The 25945-nt window shown below is 34.3% G+C and overlaps 1 protein-coding gene across 10 annotated transcripts in view; it reads right to left on the bottom strand.

Annotated features, from left to right (window-relative positions):
* The window catches only part of AHI1 (Abelson helper integration site 1), a 187440-nt gene that overhangs the window by 139234 nt on the left and 22261 nt on the right, over positions 1-25945 (bottom strand). For all 10 annotated transcript variants that reach the window (XR_004957633.1, XR_004957634.1, XM_036248450.1 and 7 more), the window contains 7 exons: positions 24324-24419; positions 19226-19411; positions 17740-17892; positions 14073-14205; positions 9154-9277; positions 3654-3883; positions 1825-1931 (listed from right to left, as the gene is read on the bottom strand). Coding sequence is in view for 8 of the 10 variants with exons in the window: in XM_036248450.1 (XP_036104343.1) it covers positions 1825-1931; positions 3654-3883; positions 9154-9277; positions 14073-14205; positions 17740-17892; positions 19226-19411; positions 24324-24419 (1029 nt within the window). In the remaining 2 variants the exon portion in view is untranslated. The remainder of the gene's footprint in view (positions 1-1824; positions 1932-3653; positions 3884-9153; positions 9278-14072; positions 14206-17739; positions 17893-19225; positions 19412-24323; positions 24420-25945) is intronic.

Raw genomic sequence — 25945 nt, forward strand, 5'->3', positions numbered from 1 at the left:
TTTAAGGTTGAAAATGTGGATGAAATGTATTTTTGGTTGTTACCTAATATCACATCAGTATGTGTCTTTGTAGTATATTCCCAAACAAGAAGCACTTCCTACAAATACATCTTCTAACATTGCATTTTCTTTTTATCATTATGTAAGAAAGCTTCCATTTTTTATAAATTCAAAGTGCAAAATTAACTTTCAAATTCTGTTTCAGTCTCAGATTATTTTTTCATATACTTACTTCCACTTGTCCTGAAAAAGGTACATCAGCAGCAGAATATTCTGAAATCATTTAATTGACATTGTAATTTTAGGTGGGCTATTTTTTCATAGGTATGAAGCTACAGAATATGACTGATTAATGGTGTCAGGAAATACATAAACACTGATGGAGAATCTGCCTGAACAAGACTTGCATTAATTAGAATAATTACCAAAGGTCCTTCTTGTTTGCATTACCAGGAGAAAGAAAAAAATTACAAATGCAAAACTGCTTAAAGTACGCAGAGTCAAAGAGAAGTCTGCTTTAACCTGCAAGCAGAATGACAAATGATCCTTCTTCTCCCTCAAGGACCCAGTATTATTTTCTGCCTCTTTCTCCTAGAGGGTATCCTCTTCAGAGGTGGGTTAACATCAACAGAGGTGGGTACAAACTGCTACAACCTTAGTATCAGCAGTTGAGCCTCTGCTACTGCTGTTTGACACTAAGGCCAGCTGTCAGGTATTTTTTAAAGTGACAGAAAAAGGTCAAACACTGACACCACAGACAGGGATTTTACTGAGCTGAAGAACAACTATTTGAGGGTGGAGATGCACTGCTGGGGTTTCAGCAACCAGAGCCAACACTTACACAAGGCCAATGTGCAAAATACAAAGACAACTGTGTAACAAGTGTTAAATGTAAATCTGAGGAAGGTGCTGGCAGACTTAGTGTTTGTAGTTCCTGTTAATTAGTTCCTCCATATTTTTATCATATTCATGCTTAAACTAGAAAAGCCCTAATTTTGTATTAAGGCAGCACATGGACACTTCTTCTTGAAGGACAGATAGTACAGTTTAGCATTCCCACAAGGCTGGCTGAAGAGAACAACAACAACAAAACTTTTTATTTTTGACTCTCTCAAGTAACCACACCAGGCTGCAAGGTAAATCTGCCTTTTGGTTAATATACTGAGGTAAAGAAACACATGCTTTTAAACACAAATAATAGACTCTGCATTGTAGACTCTGATGACTGGAACTGGTACCTTTGGGGCCTTGCCAATCCCTCAGGTATATAAGTAATTAGAATTCTTTTCAAAGTGTATGAAATTCAGCTACAACTTTGAATCCCATGCCATCATTCATTAACCTGATACACACAAGAGAATGACTAAAAATAGAATAGACTGTTTCTTAAACAGAGCCGATAGACTCAATAGATTTAACTAAAGTTCAAAAAAATTCTTTTACATTAACAGTGTCTTTTTTTTCACACAAGGACAATTGTTATAACCTATTATGAGGAATAATACATTGAAATATAAGTTACTATTTACAGATGATAATATAACATAACATATACCTCATTTAAGCATACATTTCAGTAATGGATCTCTGAATGCCATAGAGCTCAAGGCTAAAATGAAGAAAATTTTCATTACTATATCATCAGTTGGCCATCGAAAAGACGTGATCATTAATCAATGATAACAGAGTTTTCAGGGACTGAGAAAAACCTCCTTTTTTGAAAGGAGAACAGAACGTCCTGATGTGTTATTTTAAGGCAACATAGTTCAATGCTTTCCCCAATTTTTTAAATTAAATCTCAAAATATGAAATATGGTTTTATACCTTATTTACACTCCAGTGGCGCACCGAATGCTGCACATCACTAACTTTGACATAGGTATTCCAAACAACAATCACCCCCATGCAGTCTCCCGAATACATATGATGACCTATTCAAAAAATAAAATACTCACTGATTAATGTTCTACAGAGGGGTAGAAAGAAATAGTATGAAACTGGGAAAACACATTTCGGTAAGACAGTCAAAGAATCCTAGGGCTATTAAAAGGTATTTCAGTTTAAAAAGCCAAAAAAACAAATACAACTAACCCTTAAATTCCAATGCTTTTTAAATGAATTTTTCGCTTGAATTTTTTCTGATTACTTATTTCTCTTTGGACTTCCCGGATTTTAATACAAAAAGAACTAAGCATCACAGTGCATATGTATATGGCTCAACTTATATAATCTGTTTTATATGCCTGGAAAAACACCAATATTCTAATACATACTGTTAGCATAATGCCTGAGACCCAACAGGAACTCAATGATCAGGGAATTATTAAATAATAAATAACAAGTGTTCCAGTTTACTGCTAATTCTTTTTTTAAATTTTTATTTATTGATTTTAGAGGGAGAAGTGGAGAGAGGTAGACAGGGAGAAGGAGAGAGAGGGAAAGAGAGGGAGGGAGAGGGAGACAGGGCGCGAGATCCGTTGTTCCACTTATTAATGCATTCACTGGTTGATTCTTGCATGTGCTCTGACAGGGATCAAACTCACAAACTTGGTGTACCAAGACAACGTTCTAACCAACTGAGCAACCTGGGCAGGGCAGCATTAATTCTTAAAGTCAACCCATCTTAAAGATGAATGGGAACCTTAGAGACCATCAAGTTCAACTTAACACCCACTCAGGAATATTGTATATACCATTACGAACAGATGATCATTCAGAAACTTTGAATTTTGTATTTCAAAAAGTAGCTTATTCAAATGATAAACTGCTCTATGTATTAGGATGTTTTTTCCAATTCTGAGCAAAGTAAATCTGTCTTCTATATAGCTTTGGCCCCATCTTTATCTACTGAAGCAATACAACTTAGCCAAATAATGAAGAAATTCTTCATCTCTCTGTTATCATCTGAGCTACTTCTCAGTTTTCAGATGCCCTTCTACCATTGGTTGACCTTTCCTGAATGTGTTCCAATATGTTAAGATCCTTAGAGTTGAACAGTGTACATTAGCAGTATAATTTTAATCTGGATCCCATATTAATTAATTATAGCTACAGTCTACATATATAGTATCTGAAATAATGTAAAAAGTGACTAATAGATATATTTCTTTATTCTTTCAGTTGATATATTTTATATCTTTAAAACACCATCTATATGATTCATATACTAAGATAAACCTTTAAATAATTTCAAATTTTCCTTATATATGCTTCTGAATGAAAAAATACTAATATTGTTGCTACATTTAAAATATATATTTTCTATATTTTATTGGGATTTTCTCTTCATCTTCTTCATTTTTACCCTTTAATTAAAAGGCCCTTTAAAAAAAAAGCACTAAGGGGATAATAACCAACCCAGTGAAATATATTTATGAGACTTGGAGCATGACTAGTTATTATAGCAAAGATTAGTTAAATCTAAATGTTTAGGAACTTAATGACTTTAAAATTACAAACAGAACTCCTTCAGTGCCAAATCTATGCCCAGGTCTATCATATAATCTGTAAAACAGGCATACATCTCAATAACAAACAATCATCAACGCCTAAATTCCCTCTCAAGCTTAAATAGTTATTATCCTAGTAAGATAAAAATATTTTTAAAATTCTTTTTACAACTAGCCTCAATTTGGAATCTGTTCCTGACATACCTTCAATATCAAAACAGAGAGAGTTGATGAAACTCTTGTGAGTGTCCAACTGTCGGATCAACATGGCAGGATCCTCTTTCATATCAACGTGCCATACCCGTATCATGGAATCATAGCACCCTGTAACCACGAGCTCCTTCACAGCTGGATGGAATTTAGCCGTGTAAACAAAACAAGGATGAGGTAAGACTCTGAAAGCATTTGTATTGTTTATTTCATTTCTCCATATCCTGAAAAAAGATAAAAAGTTACATATTGCTTCTGAAAGGCACAAGTTTCTTTGAAAGTTTCTCTAAGAACCAATACAGCCAATGGGATATATAAGTAAGCAAGTGACAATGGTAAACTGGATTTAAATTTTATAACTAAAAATATAATCACATATTTGATGGTTGGGGTTTTTTACATTTGACCAAGCTATTTTCTTAGTTATTATCAAGCATAATGGTTAATTTGTTTACTAATTATAACCTATACTAGCAAATGAAAAACTGTATTTGTATAGGTCTGTCTTTTTAACATCTATCTACTTTTTGGTAGACATTGATTAAACAAACATACATCAAATAGTTGGTAAAATATTTCATTTAGTACAGTATACATAAAAAGAAGATAGAGAGAGAAACTTTAATGATTTCCCATTTAGGTTGTGTATAAAGATTTTGCAAACACTTACTAGTGGAGGGTTAGATAATAGGATACTCTATTAAGTTTACATTAGTAACTTCAAAGCCTAGATAATAAACATGAAGATCTCAAAGACTGAAAAGCCATACTAAAATTACTATATAAATACTTGAATAAAATAAGATTAAAAGAATTATTATATTTTGATAGAAAACAGACAAACCAATATTAAGCACTCACTTTGTATTTAACACTCTAATTATTTCTACTTCTAAATATGGATGATTTAAACAAATTTAGTATCACTTTTATGGCTATAGTTTTGAAAAAAGAGTAAACCCTAAGGGTTAAACTGTTATGTCAGATACTCTGCATTTCTAGTCAATGTATAAAAACAGGCAACATCTAGCAATAGACAAGTGCTATATGAGTGTGGAATATTGGATTTTTAAAAGTTTAAGTTATTAGAATTTAAAGAATACATTAACCTTTTAATATGGGAATTTGTAATTCATCCTTTTAATTTCTGCCTAAGAACTAATGAGAATTAAACCCTTTACAAAATTATCAATAAAAGAAAAAAAAATACAGTTTCTATTCATGAATAACATACTATGAGTTTTCTCAACAGCTCTTAAAATACACAATATAATCTTCAATTACTAAGAATCCAAACTAATAATGAAGGAAGTGAAAGAACATGTTTTCAAGTAAAAGTAAAGCATGTGTGTCAGAACATTTTAACCATACTAATGCTTTCAATGAACATATGTCACATGAAATATACTATATATTGAAAAAACAAAATCACTAATTTGAAGGGGTTATTTTTAACTTCAGTTGCTTGCTTATAAATCTTAGCAGCATTATTTGAAATATAGGCACAAATGCAGCCCTCGTATTTTAAAAACAGCTCAATATTGCCCTGGCCGGTTTGGCTCAGCAGTTAGAGCATCGGCCTGCGGTCCAGAGAGACCGGGTTCGGTTCCCGCTAAGGGCATGTACCTCGGTTGCAGTCTGTCCCCAGCCCTGGTTGGGTCGTGCAGGTGGCAACCACTTGATGTTTCTCTCTCTCTCTCTCTCTCTCTCTCTCTCTCTGTCCCTCCCTCCCTCCCATTCTATCTGAACAAAATATGGAAAAATGTCCTCGGGTGAGGATTAAAAAAAAACAAAAACAAAAAACAGCTCAATAAATTAAAATAGACACAATTTTTAAAAATAAAACTTTATGTGAAAGCAAAGCTGGAAACAATGGCAACTTTAGTAGCTACCAATCAATGGTAGAATTAAGATCAAAACAAATGTATTAATCGGTTTTGGAAAATATCATACACAGACAAAAAGAAGGATACACAAATTTGTAAAGACCAGTTGTCTGCACAAAAAATTTAGAAGAATTGGAAAAGAAAACCCATACCAAAGTTAAAACAATATATGTGAAGAGGGGGTGGGCCTATTTGGGAGCCATTATACACTGAAAAATCTTTCTGATTATACAAGGAGCTGTTAACTTGAGAAAAATACAGATTATACTGAAGATAATTAAAAAAGGAGATTTAGGTTAAATCCTTATGGCAGAGAGCTAACCAGTAGGAAACAGTTATCAGGAAACACTACTGATAACATGTGACAGTGATCCCGAGGAAGACAGAAGGAGACAACAGGGGCAGAAACCCACACTTCTGCCACTTTTGAGCATCAACAACTCTAATTCTCTTCCTTTTGACTTTGGCATATTCAAGTCTTTCAAAACCTCACTACCTTTTTGTTTCTAGCCATCATATTTCTTTCTTCATTCAGTTAATCCTTCATAATAATATTTTAATGATGTAAAGAGTCCTAAATTAGTATCAATTTCAAAGATACATAAAAATAAAAGCTTACTTTACTACAATATATTATATGTTGTGTGGGAAAATCAAAGATAGCTTTAAGAAATGGTAAAATGTGACCTGGGTTTTGAATGATGACTATGAGCCCACAATGGCTCACAAAAGGCACTGAAATGTTTGAGTGAATGAGTTGGTCAGGAAGGGTATTTAAACATGGAAAAACAGGGAAGGTAACAGGACATGGAGATGCCAAAGAAGATGTTAATGGTATTTCAAAAGAATGTGTGGATGAGGCAGAGGGTACCTGGGAAGTACACAATGAGGGTCAACCTGTCATGCCATGCTAAGGACTAGAACATTTTCCAAAGGGCAGTGGTATTTAAATCAAGGCATTATGAAAGATGATTTTGGAGGAGGCTAGACATAACAAGGGCTTGAATTAAGGCAACAGCAGTGAGGATAAAAATGATGATAGCATGGTGAGCCTTTTAGGAGAGAGAACTGACAGACTTTAGTACTACTTAGATGTAGAAATAAATGGTAGAAAGGAAAGAAAAGATGAGTACTACTCTTGAGTCCCAGCCTGGGAGACAGGGTGAATAAGGCTGTCATTAACAATATATAGTATAAACCCTGGCCGGTTTGGCTGAGCAGTTAGCATGAAGGCCCACGGACCAAAGGATCACAAGTTTGATTCTGGTCAAGGGCACATACCTCGGCTGAAGTTTGGTCCCTAGCCCTGGTTGGGGTCATGCGGGAGGCAACCAGTTGATGTGTCTCCTCACATTGATGTTTCTCTCTCTCTTCCTCCTACGCTTTAAAAATAATAATAATAATAATAATAATAATAATAATAATAATATAGTATAAGAGAACTAAAAGAGGAAGACAAAGTTTGGTGATTTTGGTAAGTTTGGTTTTGGACTTGAGGTGCTACTAGACAATCCAGATAGAATTGTATAATAGAAAGTCAAGCTCAGAAAAGAGTCATTAGCATACAAGTGAGATCTAAAGCCAGGGAAGATGAGAGAGACCAGGATAAGCACCTGGAACCAGGGAAAACAATCAAGTAAAGAACCTTAAAGATAAACATCTACAGAGAATAGGCAGAGGTAAGGAACTAAAGAAAGAGAGAATCGGTCAAAGTCCTAAAAAGAAAACAAAAGAGGTTGTCAATAAAAACCATAAATTAAAAATATTTCAAGACCGGTCAATAATTAAATACTGCAGTGAAGGCAAACAGGATAAGACCTAAAACTGGCCAATGAATCTGAAAACTAGCAAGTACCTGCTGACCTCTCGAAGAATACTCCTTCAGCATGGTGGGAGTGAAAGCCAGACTAACTGGGTTGAAGTAAAGGCAATTGTGTGCAGGATACGCTTGATGATTTAGAAATTAAAATGATGTGGTAGTTGGAAGGCAAAAAGAATTGAGAAAAAGATTTTTTAAAGATGAGGAGATTTGGGCATACAGTTGACTCTTGAACAACATGAGTTTGAACTGTGATGGTCCACTTATATGCACATTTTTTAAAGTGTATTTTTAAACTCTGTTTTCAATCTGTGGTTGGAAATTATGCATGCTGTATTTATAAAATGATAGGACAAAATCAATACAGAGAAAGATACTAAAGAGTCAAGAGGTGTAGGAAATAGAATTAGACAGAATTGTAGATTAAAGAACTGAGATTAAAGACACATGTCAAAGATTAGCCTTAAAGGTGTCTGTTCCCATACCTCTTTGTTAGGAGAGATGGACAGAGATAAAGATGGGTAAATTTAAATATATTAGATGGGAAACCAGAGGGAAAAACAAGAAGTTAATGCCTGGCTAAATTTCACTGCAAATTGAAGGCAGTCATCTAATGAAAGTGGGAAGATTATGACTTAGTGCAGCGGATTTAAAGCATGGTAAGGTTTGGGTCTGCTGCCAGAGGGATGGGAAAGGAGAGCTGAACAAAAATGAGTAAAGAACCGCTCAGCAGAGATGAGAATCAGGTGGTTTTCAGACTGACAAATCCACAGCCTTAGCCAGGTTATTTTTTTCTAGCATGACCCGCATCCAACAGAATGGCTATGCCCTTCTTGAGGATATTGTTAAGAGGGATTAATAGTAGATTCCCAGCTAGACAGAGAGATAAATCAATTGTCACCAGTTGTCATCTATTTTATTTAAATATAAGCTAAACAGGAATGATAACACCTTAATCAATTAGACATTTTATATTGAAAAGGAAGCTGATGAGATTAATAAAAAAAGGGACACAGACACTAGAATTGTCTGTAAAAAAGTGTGTTTAAAAGAACGAAGCATAAGTAAGAGTAAAACCAGAGTGGATCTCAAACTGCTCTAAATGTCAGTTTCCTAGTCTATAGAAATAATAAATATTTTTGGCTGAAATTAAATTTAAAGAAACATATAAAAGCATCTTAAACAACTGCCTAGTATTTTTAGAACATATCCAAAGTAGAATAAGCACCTACTAAAAACATACATGAAACTTTTAAAAATAGCTTTTAAAATACTTTATTGTGACATTTATTAAATTGGAAGGAGTTATGTTATTTTAAGACTGACATTCAGAAAAACGCAAATATTTGACAATCCAAAAAGCTCTTAAAACATAAGGTGTGTATTCATTTATTGACGCTACGCTATGCACTAAGCACTACTGTGTCCTGGCCTCTGCATCCAGCTAAGCATGAAGACAGAATCCCCGCCATCCAGAGCTTGTATCATAGGAAAAGCCTCAGTTGTTGAATAACCTCGTCTCAAAGTATTAATCAGTGTACATAATGATCATTTAAAGACAGTGAAGACTAGAAATATTATCTATTACATAAATAAAACATATTTTACAAAAAATGTCTTCAAGTTGTCACTACTACTTATTTAATCAGTCTGTCTGATGCATATTTATGGCGGTCCTTGATAAGCAGAACATAACTGAAGTCTAAGAGTAGATCTATCACTTTATATTCTCTTTGCTTCCCTTGATGGCAAACAGCATACACAATAAATACCTCTCAAATATACTAACCTGGCAGTGCCATCAGATGATGCAGTAAGGATATAGCGATCATCTTTTGACCAGCAAAGGTCATAAATGATATTGAGGTGCCCACACAATTCTCTCATGAAACGTCCAGAAGGAATTTCGTACACTGATAAAAATATTAAAAAATTAGTAGGTTTCCAAAGAGAGGAGATCCTTAATACAGTAATATACAAATTCATAATTTATACATAAAGTACTGTCTATAAGAATATCAAAGATTTTCAGTATAAAATTTTCAAAATCTACTTACAAATAGTTTTTCACTTGCTTTAGACCTAAAAATTTACACACATAAAATTTTATAATATACTACAATTAACAATTATTCTCACTTCTTCAAAGCAATTTTCCTAATAATCTTTGATAGTTAATTAATCAAATAACATTTAAACTGCAATTCAGTTCAAAGATTACATAATTTGAGCTTTCATTAAAAAGGTATTATTTTACCAGAAACCTGATTAAGTTACAACCAAAATTTTATTTGATATAACAAGAAATTTAAATCGAACTACTGTCAGGAAAAAATTTCTAATACAAAATTTATAGAAAGGTAATAAACAGAAAAACCCAATCTGATAGTGTAGTACTGTTATGTAAATGTACACAATAATATAATCTAAGACAGCAATTTTCAACTTTTTTCCATCTCATGGTACACAGAAACTATTAAAATTCTGCAGCACAACAAAAAATACATATTTTGCTGATCTGACCAAAAAAGGTATAATTTTGATTCACTCACACCGGACAACTATTGGTGTGTTGGCTGTTGTCATTTTTAAATTTTGAAATCTAAGGGAAAAGAGGTCAGTGCCTGACTAAATAGTCAGGTATTGTGTGTATTAAAAATTCTTGCAGCACACCAGGGTGCCTCTGTGGCACAAGGGTTGAAAATTGATCTAAGATAATGACCTAACAGAAAAAAAATATTTCCAAATCTCTACTTCCACCTAGTGGTCAAACTAATTACCTTTAAATTACTAAGCAGTACAGAAGTACTGGCATAAGCAAAATAAGGACTTTGAAAAATCTTCTCCCCCATAAAAGCAATGAGAACACTGGCAAAAATTGGCAAAATTAACTTTTTCAGAATTCTGGAAATTAAAAAAAGGCTTGCAACAATCTGAGAATTTATTCATGAAAAACAGCTAAATCTCAGTTAAGAACACTGAACTTTCTGCTATTTTAACTTTCCTTGTTTCTTCTAATTCCCCTCTCCCAAGCACTGTAGTATCCTTAAAAACCAACCGCCTTGCAACTACAATGAAAACCAGCAGCCTAGCAGCCATGGGATGGGCCAGAAGAGGTCTGAAGCTCCCAAAAGCACCATTCCCAAGATTTATCACTATTAGACATTCTGGCAGCTCCCTGAAAGGCTCCATTCTTAGGGTTTGGCTTTATTTGACCTCACTCTGAGCATGCTCTGTATGAACTGCCCTAACCCTAGGTGCATGTTTAAAAAAATGCAGTGACATGGCTGTCTGAGACAGTCACACCAGCTGGGGCTACGAGGAGGCTGACCAAAAGGCTTAAAAAGAAAAAAACGGGAATGAGATATCCACAGAGGATTTTGAAAAGCTTCAACATACTCCTGGGAATCTAGGATATATGCTCCTGGAAGGCTGTGTGCATGCCCAATGAAGACCTGAGACATCCTATCTCTCACTCTGGCTGACCTCAGGAGGCTTTGTGCAAACAGAAGGTGGGGGCTACGGCTGAAGCATTGAAAATGTATCCCAATACAACACTTACAGAGCCCCTCAGCAAATGCTGGGAGACCCATTCACTCAAGGCATTTAAAAAAAAATCTCTCTCTAACCATTAGCTAACTATTAAACTAACCAAGCTAACACATGACAAAGGCAAAAAACTACAGATTAATCCATGAAAGTCACTAAAGAAACAAAACAACATATCCTGCCCTGGCCAGTTTGGCTCAGCGGTTAGAGCGTCGGCCTGCGGTCCGGAGAGACCCGGGTTCGGTTCCCGCTAAGGGCACGTACGTCGGTTGCAGTTTGTCCCCGGCCCTGGTTGGTCGTGCGGGTGGCAGCCACTCGATGTGTCCCTTCACGTCGATGTTTCTCTCTCTCTCTCCCTCCCACTCTATGTGTACAAAAAATGAAAAAATATCCTCGGGTGAGGATAAAAACAAACAAACAAACAAAAACAAAACAACATATCCTGATTGGCCAGGTAGAGTGGGGGAAGATGGGGAATCTGATTTCCAGAGCTGCCACAACTCAGTATTTTAAATTCCAGTTTTCAATAAAAAATTATGGAAAAAAAAAACACCCAGAAAAGTATGACTATACACATGAAAAAAAGCAGTCAACAGAAACTGCTCACGAGGAAGCCTAACATTTGTCCTCTTAGGCAAAGACTTTAAATTCACCCTTTTTCTTTCTGGCCGATTCACGGGTATTCCATTTCCACACGACACAGGTTTCCGGAAGACAGTGTAAGGAACGAGGCCCCAACCTGCATTTGTCAGGCCCATGAAAGCAGTTTTCGGTGCGGGGGCTGCCATGTGTCATTGACACCTACCCTGCTTGTATACACTGCCTTCCATTTCCCCCGCTGCGCGTAGTGCGTGCTGCTATCTGCCATCACTCACGACTGCCCAGGCCCCCTGCCCCCCGCTGTCCTTACGGCCCCTCCCATCAAAAGAAAACAATGTCTAAAGAATTAAGGTGTGAAAATTTCTCACCAAGAGAGACACAGAAATGATTAAAAAAAGAACAAACAGAAATTCTAGAGTTGAAAAGTACAATAACTAAGAAATGCAATTCACTGAGAGGAGCTAACAGCAGATTTGAACTAGCAGAAGAACCAGGACATGAAGACAGATCAGTCAGGATTATGCAGTTTAAAGGACAAAAAGAAAAAGAATAAAAAAAAATGAATAAAGCTCCAGAGACCAGTGTGACACCATCAAGTGTTACCAACACAGAAATGACAGGAGTCCCTTTTGAAGAAATAGAAAGGGGCAGAAAGAACATTTGAAGAAATAAAGACAAAAATATCCCTACATTTGTGAAAAACATTAATCTGCACATCCTACAAGTTAAACAAATTCCAAGGAGACATCATAATCAACAATCAAAAATCAAAAAGAGCCCTGGCCGGTTTGGCTCAGCGGTTAGAGCGTCGGCCTGTGGTCCCGAGAGACCCGGGTTCGGTTCCCGCTAAGGGCATGTACCTCGGTTGCAGTTTGTCCCTGGCCCTGGTTGGTCGTGCGGGTGGCAGCCACTCGATGTGTCCCTTTCACATCGATGTTTCTCTCTCTGTTCCTCTCTCCCCCTCCCACTCTACCTGAACAAAAAATAGAAAAATGTCCTCAGGTGAGGATAAAAAAAAAAAAAAAAAAAAATCAAAAAGAGTCATCTTCTGTATTTTAGGATTTAAGTAGTAAGTATTTTTACAAAATTTTTAAAGTATAAAGTACCTATTTATCACGTAAGTGTTGAAAACATAAAATCAAAATAAAAATAATCCTTTCACTACCACTAAGAATAAAATTACTATTACTATTCTGGCGTATGTTTCCTAAGAATCTTTTTTCCCCCCTATAGTGAATTTTTAAAATAGGTTTTTGGTAAAATTTTTAAATAGCATAGCTGTAATCAAACTACACAAATAATTTTGTATTTTTTTTAAATACTGTTTTCTTTTACTGATTTGAGAGAGAGAGATAGAAACATCAATGAGAGAGAACTTCAAATGGCTACCTCCTTCATGCCCCTCAATGGGGATCGAGCCCACAACGTGGGCATGTGCCCTCACCTGGAATCGAACTTTCAACCTCTTGGTGTATGAGTCAATGCTCAACCAGTGAGCCACACCGGCTGTGCTAATTTTGTATTTCTTAAAGCTAACATTATTTCATGAGGAAGAATATTTATTTAATAAATGCTAATCAAGCCTATAAGTCCCTGCTGAAAAAAAGCAAATCAAGCAAGAAATACTGTCTAGTGCTTAGGACAGACGTCCACGAGGGGCTGAGGTGAGCTGGTTTTCATTACTAAGCAAGAAACAAGGGAGAGTAGGAATGCCTCTGAGTCTACAAGAGTATGATAATGCTCATTTATATTTTTTAAAAATCTGTAAAGAGATACAGAAATAGTTTTTTTTAGCACAATTTCCTATATTTTTTAAAGGCAAATTGAGAATGAGTTTTTGGCCTCTTTACTGGCTTCTCATAATGAGAAGTCTTAATTCAGGTCCTTCTGAGCTAATTATTATTGTTCTAATGCATAACAAATCTGAAGGCTGTCATAATTCAAATAATCACTGCCATTGACTGACTGCATTCCTCCTGAGATTTATTATCCTTCAGGTTCTAAATTTCTATATTTAAAATAAAAAATTATTACAAAAACCCTTCGCATGTTTAAAAATAATTTATCATCCTTCAGTCTACTTCTGAAAACATATTGTATAGAAAAGTGTAGAATTCTACTTCTGAAAACATATTGTACAGAAAAGTGTAAAATTATTTTATTATTTTTTTATCCTCACCTGAGGACATTTTTGCATTTTTTGTTCAGATAGAGTGGGAGGGGGGGAGAGAGAGAGAGAGAAACATCAATGTGAAAGGGACACATTGAGTGGCTGCTACCAGCACAACCTAACCAGGGCTGGGGACAAACTGCAACGAGGTACCCTTAGCAGGAACCGAACCCGGGTTTCTCTGGACCACAGGCCGACGCTCCAACCGCTGAGCCAAACCGTCCAGGGTGAAAAGTGTAAAATTATTAAAAAGAACTGTAACTTTACTTGAAGAAATCTATTTAATTTAGTAGTACTAGAGGATTGTTCAAATTAAAATTTCAATGTTTTTAAAAACCAAGCATGTCCTCCATAAAGACTTCAATCAAACAAATAGGATTATTACTCACAAATAATTGGATAGCCATCTCGGCTGGCACAGGCTGCTGCTAATATTCTTCCATTGTGAGAGAAAGAAAGACAAAAACATCCTCGTTCTCCTGCATTTAGTGAGAATAGGTGCTTGTTTGGGATACGGCAAGCCTAAAAACATACATTTTAAAACAAATTAAGAAACATTAAAATATAAAGGCTAGTTGTTAATTTCAATCACTGCAGTTTTTTTTAGACTCTTTACAATGATGAAGAGGAAGAGAAAAACAAGTAAGAAGAATGATAAAAAAAAACAAAACCATAGTAATTCATTTTACTTTCTACAGAGAAAATCAGTTCTCCATAAAATTAAGTGAACTTATACTCCATGTCTAACCAGTACTTAAATTCATCTAAAATATGAGTAGGAAATTTCAATATCTGATACTCTAAAGCTGTCACTATACATAGCTTTTACAACCATAAAAAAATGTGTCACAGCCTTATTCCATGACAGCAGCTAATACGTGATTTTTGCTGAGCCATAACTTGTTCTGAGATCATAAATGTCCTTCAGGACCTAGCTTAAGCCCAGGCTGTATAACTATTCATTCTCTCTGTTCTTCTCTAAAATAACCACCATTTGTGGCTACCTTCCAAAGGTATTTTCAAAGTAATGAATCACTCCCTTTTGGTTTCTGATTCACTAGTTTTATTAAAATTTTTACATTTTCATTCCTTATTACCAGATAAAACTAAATTTCTTCATGTATTAATATATACTGTAGAAAATACTTTTATTTGTTCTAATTCTACCTCTTCCAAATTTCAGTGAGCTTTAGTTTCTGTGTTCCTTAGTATTCTAAAAGTTCAATTAAACATATATATTGGGCCCTTACTTTGCCAAGAATATGGTACTTTATTACACATGTGTTACATGTGTTTTCATATATTCATCACAGCAACACTATATGAGTAACCATTATTATTATAGATAGCTACTAAGGATTATTCAGAGGGTAAGACCAACTTAATGAGCCTAGTCAAAGATTATTAGTTCAAGGGCCTGCATTCTTGATAGGCACCACATTTTTCACAAGTAACATCAAGAAAAAAAAAAAAAAGATTTAGCAGCATTATTAGGAGGTGGCATTATGAGTAGCTACTTGAAAGGTGAAAAATTCAGCAGATATTCATTAGGCACCAATAATGTACCACGCTACCTTTTCCCCTTCCATTCTCCATCCGGACGACTCTGAAAAGGAAGAGGAAGTTGAAAAGAGGAAAAAACTAAAGAAAAAGTCAGGAGATTTTATAATCAGTTGCTGCTGTTCCTAGAGCAGGAGATGTAGATGAGGAAAACTGCCTAAGCACCTAAGCTAAAGTCACTGAAGCCACTATCATTTTCTTTGTACTCCCAGGGTTTGACACTGTACTTAAAATAGCCAATGAAAGTTTAACAGCAATAAAGGGCCTCAATATCTTTTACTCTTTCCCCTTCTTTAATACCCTGCCAGTCACTAAATTATGCTGATCCATTTTTTCTTTCTTGTATTCATTTCTTATATTTCACTTTTTGCCACCATTATCATGGTTGGACTCTTTTTCACCTCCCATCAATGACTGCAACTGCCATTTGGTAATTTTCTCTCCTTCTGATGTATCCACTTCAAGATCTATATGCCACTGCCAGCATTAATTTGTTCTAAAACATGATGAAGGCCATGCTTCTATCCTACCCAAAAACCTTCCATTAATTTCTTACATCCCACACAATCAACTATTAGGCTATCATTCAAGACACTCCACAGTGTGGGCCTACCTAATCTATCACACAACCTCATTTTTTATACAAATTCTGGTTTCCAGCCAGCCAAGTTTTAGTGCCTGACCATACAGCAGGTACTTTCCCATTTATTTACAACTTTGCTCTCAGATACAATACCTTTCCCTACCCTTTTTCGCCCACTCCTAACTTGGCCATCCTTTAAAGTCTACCTCAAGGTCCACCAACCTGTTGAATAAACCTTTCTTCTACAACTCCAGTTTACCTTCTTCAAACCTGAAATTCTCAAAATGTTTTAGTTTCAAGATGTTTTCTGGTCTTAAGAAAAATTTGAGGACCTCCAAAAAACGTTTGTATATGTGGTTATATCCATGGTTATTTGTCATTAGAAATTAAAACCAATAAATTAAAAAATGTATGTTAATTCATTAAAAAAATAACAGTAGCAAACCCATTAAATGTTAACATATCTTTTTATGAAAAATAACTACATAAAATGAAATTGTTCTACACTTTTGAAAATATCTTTACTATCTGGCTTAATAAATGATAGTTAGATTTCATAACTATCATTTAACTTCTGGAAAACTCCAGTGTATACTTGCGAGAGAATAAAAGTGAAAAAGAAACTGAGTCATTAAACTCATTATGATACTATTATGAAAACAGCTTGATTTTATAGTCACCCTGAAAGGGTCTCAGGACTCCCATTAGTTTCCAAATCACACTTTGAGAACTGCTCATCTATACAATTATTTTTATACCTATATTTCCTCAAGAATTCTCTGCAGCATACCTGACAGTGAAGAGCACTATAACCATTTTGTTTCCCCAACAAATGTCAAAGGTCCCTCAGGGTACAGTCTAAATGCTATTCTCCTCACATTATTATGTCTTGATGAATCTGTAAAACTGGCCTCAAGAAGAAGTCAAATTGATGCAAAACACAGAAAGTGAGAAGGGGAAACAATCATCCTTATGTATATACTGAATGTCTGCATAAATTTAGATTTTAGATAAACTGCATTGGTATTGGCTTAGACATATAAAATAAACCATTCCACATTTTGTGATTTACAAAATTGTATTAGCAGTGCTTCTTGCTACTGCAAAATATATTAACCAAGTAAGAAAAATTTAGTAAAAGCTTAAATACTGCTCCACTTGTAGTAGAAGAATATACAGTGCACATCAAAATGTGATTCAGGAAAAGCCAGGACTGCAAAAAATTTCATGAATACATTAAAAAAAAAATTTTTTTAATAGTAAAATCCATTAGAAGACATACCTCTCCTAGACATAAAAAAAAAATCTGATTTTTACTTGTTATGGGCTAAATTGTATACCCCCAAATTCATTTGTTAAAGTCCTAACCCCAGTACCTCAGAATGTAACATTATTTGAGGCAAGTTCTTTAACTAGCTGATTAAGTTAGAATGAAGTTGTAAGGGAGGGTCTTGACTAGAAGAGGAAGAGACACCAGGGACATACAGGCAAAGGGAAAAGCCCATGAAAGGGCAGCAAGATGGCAGTCATCTGCCAGCCAAGAATAAAGCTTCAGAGTAAACCAACCCTGCCAACCCTTGATCTTGGGACTTCCAGCCCACAGAACTATGAGTAAATAAATTCCTGTTGTTTAAGTCAAGCAGTCTGCACTATTTAAAAAAAAATTTTTTATGGCAGCTCTAGCAAACTAATAAAACTGCCCAGGTCCTTACACAAACAACGTAGATAGTGTTTTTATAAAAATGATAAGCACTTTAATATTACTTGTCAAATGAATGATTAGAAAGACAATATTGTGATTAAAAACAAGAATAGTCTGAGAGTTTTAAATAGCAATTTAGTTACCCGAGGAGTTGCTGGAGTGTTTAAATAAGAAAACATCTAAATTAATTCAGTATCATCAAACACTTCACCTGCCCAGGCAGTCGTTTCCACTTTACTACTTCCTTTGAGTCTTCTAATCCAGGTTCTGTGTCTAATGAACTTGACTCCTGGTGGTGTTCACAACACTCTGGTTTACCTTTTTCCTCTTGAAGAGCCATAACAGTACGGTAAGATGGCTTTATCTAAATATGTATAGAAAATAAGAAAAATATAGATATCATGTTAATTTTTTTCTCTTTTCTAGCATTGATGGTTTTTAAAGTACTGAAAGAAACAATCTGGAAATGTTTTCAATCTGGAAATGTGTAATTCAGAAAAAATTCTACTTTTATTTGTATATTATTCTAAATAAAATGAAAATTGCTTGAAATTACTGTTCTACAACGAAAAAGTTTTAGAAGTTAGGAGAGAAAAAAAAACAATTCGAATGGTAACATGAGTATGTTTTAATAACTCTATCCCTTTGTTTTTGCTTCTTCACCAACACCTATTAGTTGTTATGTCATGGCTCTTATATAAAATTGTATCTCTGGCTTTGATAACACAAAACTGATATCAAGATCTAAAGTTTTTTTAAATCTTTCATTTCTTAAAAACAGATTTAATTCCATTCAAATCAACGCAAACCAACTCAGTGGTCACAGTTTATAATGTCAACTACAGAATATGCAACTAACTTGAAAGGTCTTCTAGCAAATAAGATGAAAGCAAAAGTTTCAGCTCATTTTAGGACATATTCTTTGCTAAGATCATTATATTCATAAAATACGGAAAACAGAATTAGATATATTATTTACTGATTATTTAAATAACATCGTGAAAAATGTGCCCGTAAATCACATCTGTAAACTATTGCCCAGGCAATAGTGAACTATTATCCTGCTGACTGGTTTTTTAAATAAAGTTTTAGTGGAGCACATTTTCAAACTGTTTGTTATCACCCACATATGTCTATGTAGCTACTTTCACACTACAAAGACAAAGGTGAGTAAATGCAATACAGACTGCATAGCCTGAAAAGCTTAAAATAGTAACTATCTGATTCTTTATGAACAATATTTGTCCACTTCTGCTTTACATCATTATTTTATCTTGAATTTTTAAAATACAGTATTATTGCTGGCCAGGCAGCTTAGTTTGTTGGAACATCGTCCTGTGCATCTAAAGATTGTGGGTTTAATCCCCAGTTGAGGAGTTTATGGGAGGCAACCGATTGATGTTTCTCTTTCACATAAATGTTTCTTTCTCTCTCACATCCTCTCTCTCTAAAATCAATAAAACAAAACAAAAAATACACATCCTTAGGTGGGAATTTAAAACAAAAGCACAGCATTATTTAAAACAAAGTTTTCCTAACAATGAAATTTATATTTTTTACTTACTGTCATTTAAGTATCAGCTATTACAGGATCAATACATTATCTCTGAAGGCAACTTTCTATTCTACAAAGCCACTAAAATAATTCTAGAGAACTTATGTTTTTAGAAATGGAAAACATGTTACTATTCACTTACACATTCTGGGACTTTCAACCCTCTTACAGTCACATACAATGTTGATGGATAACGATTTCTTGGACATTTTGACCACCATTCAAAAACCTCAATGACATTTACACGGGATCGAGGCTTAGTAGGTGGGTAATATAGCTGCAAGCGAAGCTTTGAATTGATGTTTACATTTCCATTGGCTCCTAGAAGCTTAAAATAGAATTCAAACAAAATTTTATCTTCATTGAAAATAAATAAATCTGATATAGCAATAGCATGTAGTTAAAAACTCATTTTAAAAAATATTAATATGGCATGCTGATATGCCTTAGATCATAAAGCAAAGGCAAGGACACAGTTCCAAATGACTCTGACAAAAGGGAACCCCGATGACTTGTAAAATATTTTCCTGATAGTTTTCTTTGCCTATACAACTTCAGATGGTTGGTAAAGCATTCACATTTCTGTGCAGAATGTTACTTTCCACACAGAAAGTGATCAATATACCTTTGTTTTGGATAATTATGATAAAGACTATAATTTATCATATTGTTTAAACACAGAAACAAATTTTCCATTTGTTTAGTAGCAGTATTTTTAATGGTAAAATTTTATAGTTCCATTTTTTAAAATGTCAAAATCATTTTCAAATAGTAATTTACATGATTAAACTTATTAAATCTATTCATTACAGTTAAAAACTATTTTAGTCTACCTTCTGGGAAAGGTCTACTTAATAAAAAAAAAAATTAAACAACTTATGTTTAAGCTAAGTACATAGAGATTCTTATTAGAAAAAACAAAACAACCTCACCAAATCAAAACAGGTCCTTTTTCAGTAGACTATGACTCTAAATAGAAAATGCCTTTGTTAACCTTTGTGTCCTCTACAAAGTAGGAGACACAGTTGCAAGCTTTTGCAGCAACTGAAGCAGAACATGAATTGACAACTAGAGTGCAAGAAACAAATTTAGTAACTGTTACTGACTGATGCAACTTAAGTAAAACAAGGGGTCAAGAAAGATTCTAAGGAAGTGCTATCAGAACTATGTGATGATGGGGATGTTCTATATTTGTGTTGTACAATACAGTATCCGCTAGTCACATATAGCTATTGAGCACTTGAAGGTTGGCCAGGGTAACTGTGGAACTAAATTTTTAATTATATTTAATTTTAATCAATTAATTTGAAGTCAAATAGTCATGTGTGACTGTGGCTACCAAAATGCACATTGAAGTTCTATGCTTGTAACCTTGGGAGCCTGGGCAGAAGGCGGTGATACCAACTAGTGTAGCAGACAGAGAAGAGGTAATGATTTAGGCAGGATGGAGTAAGAGATATCTATGGGTCATCCAAGCTGAAATGTCTGAAATCTGAAGCAGAGGCAAGAAAAGTAGGTCTAAGGAAAGTGGATTAAAGATGAAACCATGAGTAGGATTGGTAATTAAAGAGGTAAGTGGAAGGCCATGAAGGAAACTGAAGGATTAGTATAAGGAAAATCAGGAAAGGATGGTGTCAAGAGAACCAAGACAATAGAGTTTCAAGAGTGATATATCACATGAGCATAAGTGAGATAAAAGAAGAACTGAAAAAATGTTCAATAATTTGGCAAACCATTAGTGATACATTAGAAGATACTTTAGTAGCTAAGGCCACTAAACACTGATTGCAGTGTGTCCAGAAATGATGACTATCAATAAAGAAACAGAGTTGGCAAAAAGTAGCCCATCTTTTTTCCCTACCCTTTTAGGGAAGGTTGGAAAGTTAATGGAAGTGGTAAGCTGAGGATGATGATATGATATAAAAGGGTAAACAACAGTTTCAAATTGAGTAATAGAAAAGTTAAGTCATTAAATATTAAGCATGCAAAACTCCCTTCATAAACCTTCTTACTATCTGCCTGAAGCTTACATAAGGCAGTATCATTTTAAGGAGACATTAGTCCCCAGTTTCTAAATCATACTTTCCACAAGCAGGCAATCTAGTATGCTACTTAGCATGAGAAACAGCCAAGATCCTGTCATATAGTTACATATTATACAGAGTATGGCAAAAGTAGGTTTACAGTGTATGTGAAACAGTTTATTCTTGTACTATTTTTATTATTATTTTCCATATGAACTGTAAACCTACTTTTGTCCCTCCCTGTATAATGTAGAACTTGAATAAATAAGGCTATATTATTTTATGGTTTAAAAAAACAGACATCTACATATGTACTAAAAGAACTGAAAGTGCCTCTAGCTGAGAATTATGATAAAGTCTCATTTATATCTGCACAAGGTTCCTTTGGGACTCATCTGGACCACTATAATAACTTTACAATTAATTATCTAGGACATTCCTGGAGCCATTAAATCATTAATATTTTAATTTGATTCATGCCTTCTCAAAAATGAACTTTTCCTTAGTCACTGTTTCCATATATTTATTATTTCTCTCAATAGATATTCGCTGAGCACTTTCTGTGCTGGAAGCACTAATATGCTGGGAGCTGGTTATATTATAGAATACAGAGTTTCAAGAGAATGACATAGTAAATGGGAAGAGATCTGGTAAAACTAAAACTAAAAATGTTCAGCAAATTTGCCAAAAAGAAGTCACTGCTGACTTTGAAGCTTACAGTCTCATGAAAGAGACATGTAAGTTTTCCAGTAGAGGAAGCACAAAGAATACCTTACCCTTTATAGGGGTGGAGATGGCAGAATTCCTGATTGCCACTTTTTCCAATGGCATAAAATGGATAAATAAAAATCCATATGACATTTAAAAGTAAAAATGCTATGAGATACATTACTGTTTCCCAGGTGCAGCTTTCAGGAAATACTGAAGTTCTGCATAAACCTTAACATTAAAAGGAATGAAAGAAGTTTTCAATAAGACCACCACAAGGTAATGCTTACTATATGAAAGTGACCTCCATAGGTTTCTTGTTTTTGCTTTTTTTTTTTTTTTTTCTCTAATTCAGTGTAGAGGGTTACAGAAATGGGTTATAAAAGGGTGATTTTAAAAGGTACACTGCACCAAGTGATTTCTAAGTCCACTGTAGAATTACTTCCTCTGATGCCAACCTGGCCAATATTTAGCAGTCAGACTGCACCTCCTTCCAATATGAATTAAGTGACTTACCTGGGTTTTCAGAGCATCTACTTTATAACACAGTCTAAGTAGTAAGTTTACACAGAAACTCAACTGAAGGGCAAGAACAAAATCTAATTTATCTATGAATGCCCTGTATGTGCCAGTGCCTGGCATTTCATATACACAAATATCTGTTAAAGGATGACTGTACAAAAGGAAAAGTTTTATAAGATAGTACAAAATAGGTTAATTACTCAAGGTTTTTTATAACTCAAATTTATGTTCGAAGTCAGAAATAAAAATAACAAAAATAAAAAAATTATAAAATTAAAATTTCCTCTTTAAAAATAATTAATCTATCCATGCCTTTTATCTCCTCCGAAATGTCCTGCTGGATTGGCTCAGCAGTTAGAGCATCGGCTGCAGACAAAAGGGTTGTGGATTTGATTCCCTGTCAAGGGCACATTCCTTGGTTGTGGGTGTGATCTCTGGCCCTGGTTGAGGTCTTGTGGGAGGCAACCAATCGATATGTCTCTCTTACATCAATGTTTCTCTCTCTCTCCCTCTCCCTCCTTCCCTCTCCCTCCTTCCCACTCTAAACACATATCAATGAAAAAATATTCTCAGGTGAAGATTAAAAAAAAAAAAGACACCATCATTTTATACATAGACTACTGCAAGAATTTTCTACCTTGATCTTCCAGTATATATATAACCGCACCCTCTATAATCCATTCTCCAACCAGCAAAGTAATCTTTCTAAAACATAAATGAGTTTATTTTATCCTTTTGTTTAAAATTCTATACAGCTTCACAATGCTTCTTAAAATTCTATAATGGCTTTATGTGGCTACAATGACTTAGAAGACCTTGTATAATCAAGACCCTGTCTACCCTCAGAAATCTCTTCAAGCACCAATTTTCCTCTCAGTCTCTTGTCTTCCAATCGCAGTGGCTTCTTTTGGCTGAATAAGGCAGGTTCTTGAATAACGTTTGGTTAAACATCCTTGTGTTGTAACATGGTGAGAGGTCATAGAAACTTAACTTTTGTTTATATCAATTAGCCTATGATAAAATGAATGTCACTGTACATCATTTTGCTTAAAGTTACAGAACCTATAGACAACATTATGTGAAGAATGACTGCATATTTTACTACTTAAAACAGGGTCTTTGCATATATGGTACCCTCTACTTAGCATGGTCTTTTCCCAACTGCTACCATCTAGCTAATACTCAGGGTTCAATGTCTCTTCCTGAGAATTCTCTGACCTGGAGGTTTTTCTTTTTATCCTCACCCAAGGAAATTTTTTTTTTGGGGGGGGGGGTATTTATCTTCAAATAGAGCAGAAAGGAGAGAGAGAGAGAGGGAGGAAGAGAGAGAGAAACATCGACGTGAGAGAGACACATTGACTGGCTGCCACCCACATGACCCCAACCAGGACCGGAGATGAAAAGCAACCTAGATACATGCCCTTAGTGGGAACTGAACTGGGACTCTCTGGTCCACAGGCCAATGCTCTAACCACTGAGCAAAACTGGCCAGGCTGACCTGGATGTTTTTCATCATCTACCCCATACGTCTTCTCATAGTTATATATAAAAATTCTAATAAATGAAGAACTGTGTAATCAATTGTTTTACATCTGTTTTTTGTCTTTTGGTGTGTTTTTTTTGCCAGAATATGAGGTCCAAGAGGCCAAGGAATTTGTCTTTGTTCAAAGACTAGAACAGGAACTGGCATATAGAAAGGGTTTAATAAATATCTGATAAGTTGAAAACAATGAAAGCAGGGTTGTGTGTGTCTTTTTCAATGCTTTATTCTTAGAGCCAAATCATGTACCTGGCACAAACTAAGTACTCAATATAACGTTTAAGAATCTGAATGAGCATCACTCAAGCTTGAATTAATAACTCTCTACCACTACAGTCTTACCTTAGATGATAATTCCCTATATGAATCCAAAGTGACTTGGGGAAAAGCAGCCAATCAGATTAGAAGATTATTTTTAAAGTGTTTAAAACGGATGAAAAACATACCTTGAGAAACGCCCAGGCAATTTTCCGAAAGCCACACTCTTGGTTTTGAATTTCAGAGTTATTCCTAATTTCATCCAGGCTTAAGAAATCAAGAATCTATAAATAAATATTTAAAAATTACTTCACAGAAGACTAGGCTAACTAAAATTTTATATTTTCTAATAATATATTATGAAAATAAAAAAAAAACATTTGTTTACTTAAAAAGTTTTCCTTATAGGAAGTTAAAATGTTTTTATCTAATTTCATTAACCTTTAAGTTAATTCATACTGTTAGTGAAGATTCATTTTTTGACTACTTTCTTTTATTGAAAAATCTTTTAAGAGTTATTTAAAATTCAAGACAAAATACTAATGACCTCAAATATAGTCTAGACACAAATACATAATGCACAGAATACTTAAACTTTGATAATTTTTTAATGTATGAGAGCAAACTTTGAAGGACTATTTGTTTAATGAAATCATGGCCTTATTTATCTCTGGGTCCTTTCTTAGATCATCTTCCTGAAGGTGGAGATTTTCTCTTCGTATTTATGTTATCATTAGGCTTCTCAAAAAAATTTCTTTCACATCTGTCTGGATGTCACAGCCCATGAATTTGCAATCAACCTACACAGAGACTATCTGTATTCTAGGTACCTGTCAGAGATTATCACTTTGAACTTACTGGTATTTATCAAAAGTTCAGCTGAGGTAACAAATCTTTACAGAAGAAAGCTTTAAAAAACAATACAGACTCTACTCATCCTGTTCTTTATATTCTTTTATCTGTCTTCAGATGTAATACATGCTCAATGAAAAAACACTGACAATATAGGAAAAATATATTACAAAGTAAAAACAGCTTTCAATCCAGACCCAGAGATGATCAACATTAAAATCTACACATTTACAGGTTTACACATATCTAAACCTTTTTCTGTGCATTCCTAAATACTTCTATATTACTACAAATCCAATTCTATTTTACAGACTATTTTGATATACTTTATAGTAGATATCTCTTCAAGTCAATACTTACATATGTATATTACCATGGTAACGGCTGCCTAGTATTTTTCTGTATTGCAAATGCCATAAATTTAATTAAAAAACCATAATTTATTTAACCAAACCACTTACTGATTGAAAAGACTTGTCTCTAAATTTTTTGCTTTTATAAACTATAAGGGTGCTTAAGTAAATACCCTTACATATACATCTTTGTATACTTGTCATTTTTCTCTTCGGAGAAATACCTAAGTGCAATAAGTTTTAAAGACTTCTGGTAGATTAACAAGTTGTCCTCAATAAACCCTTAAAAAGTTGAAATAAAAAATTGGTTTTGTAGACAGCACATTATACTAAAAATTAAGAAGCAACCGATTATTTATAATCCAACAATTTTTCTTAAATCTCATATTTGTAAAATAAAAATAAAATATTATACTAACAAATGACAAATTTCTTTGACAAAGAAAAAATTCCTTGATACACAAATAATACTACTTTTTAAAAAAATCACAGTTTTGCATAAATCATACAACATAATCAGATGTGATTGGTAAAATATTTGTTTCAAAAACACAAAAAGAACACTTAACAGTTAAGGATCATATAAAAATCAATCATTGGTTCTC

The sequence above is a fragment of the Molossus molossus genome, unplaced genomic scaffold (assembly GCF_014108415.1).
Source record: "Molossus molossus isolate mMolMol1 unplaced genomic scaffold, mMolMol1.p scaffold_m16_p_8, whole genome shotgun sequence".
NCBI lineage: Eukaryota > Metazoa > Chordata > Mammalia > Chiroptera > Molossidae > Molossus > Molossus molossus.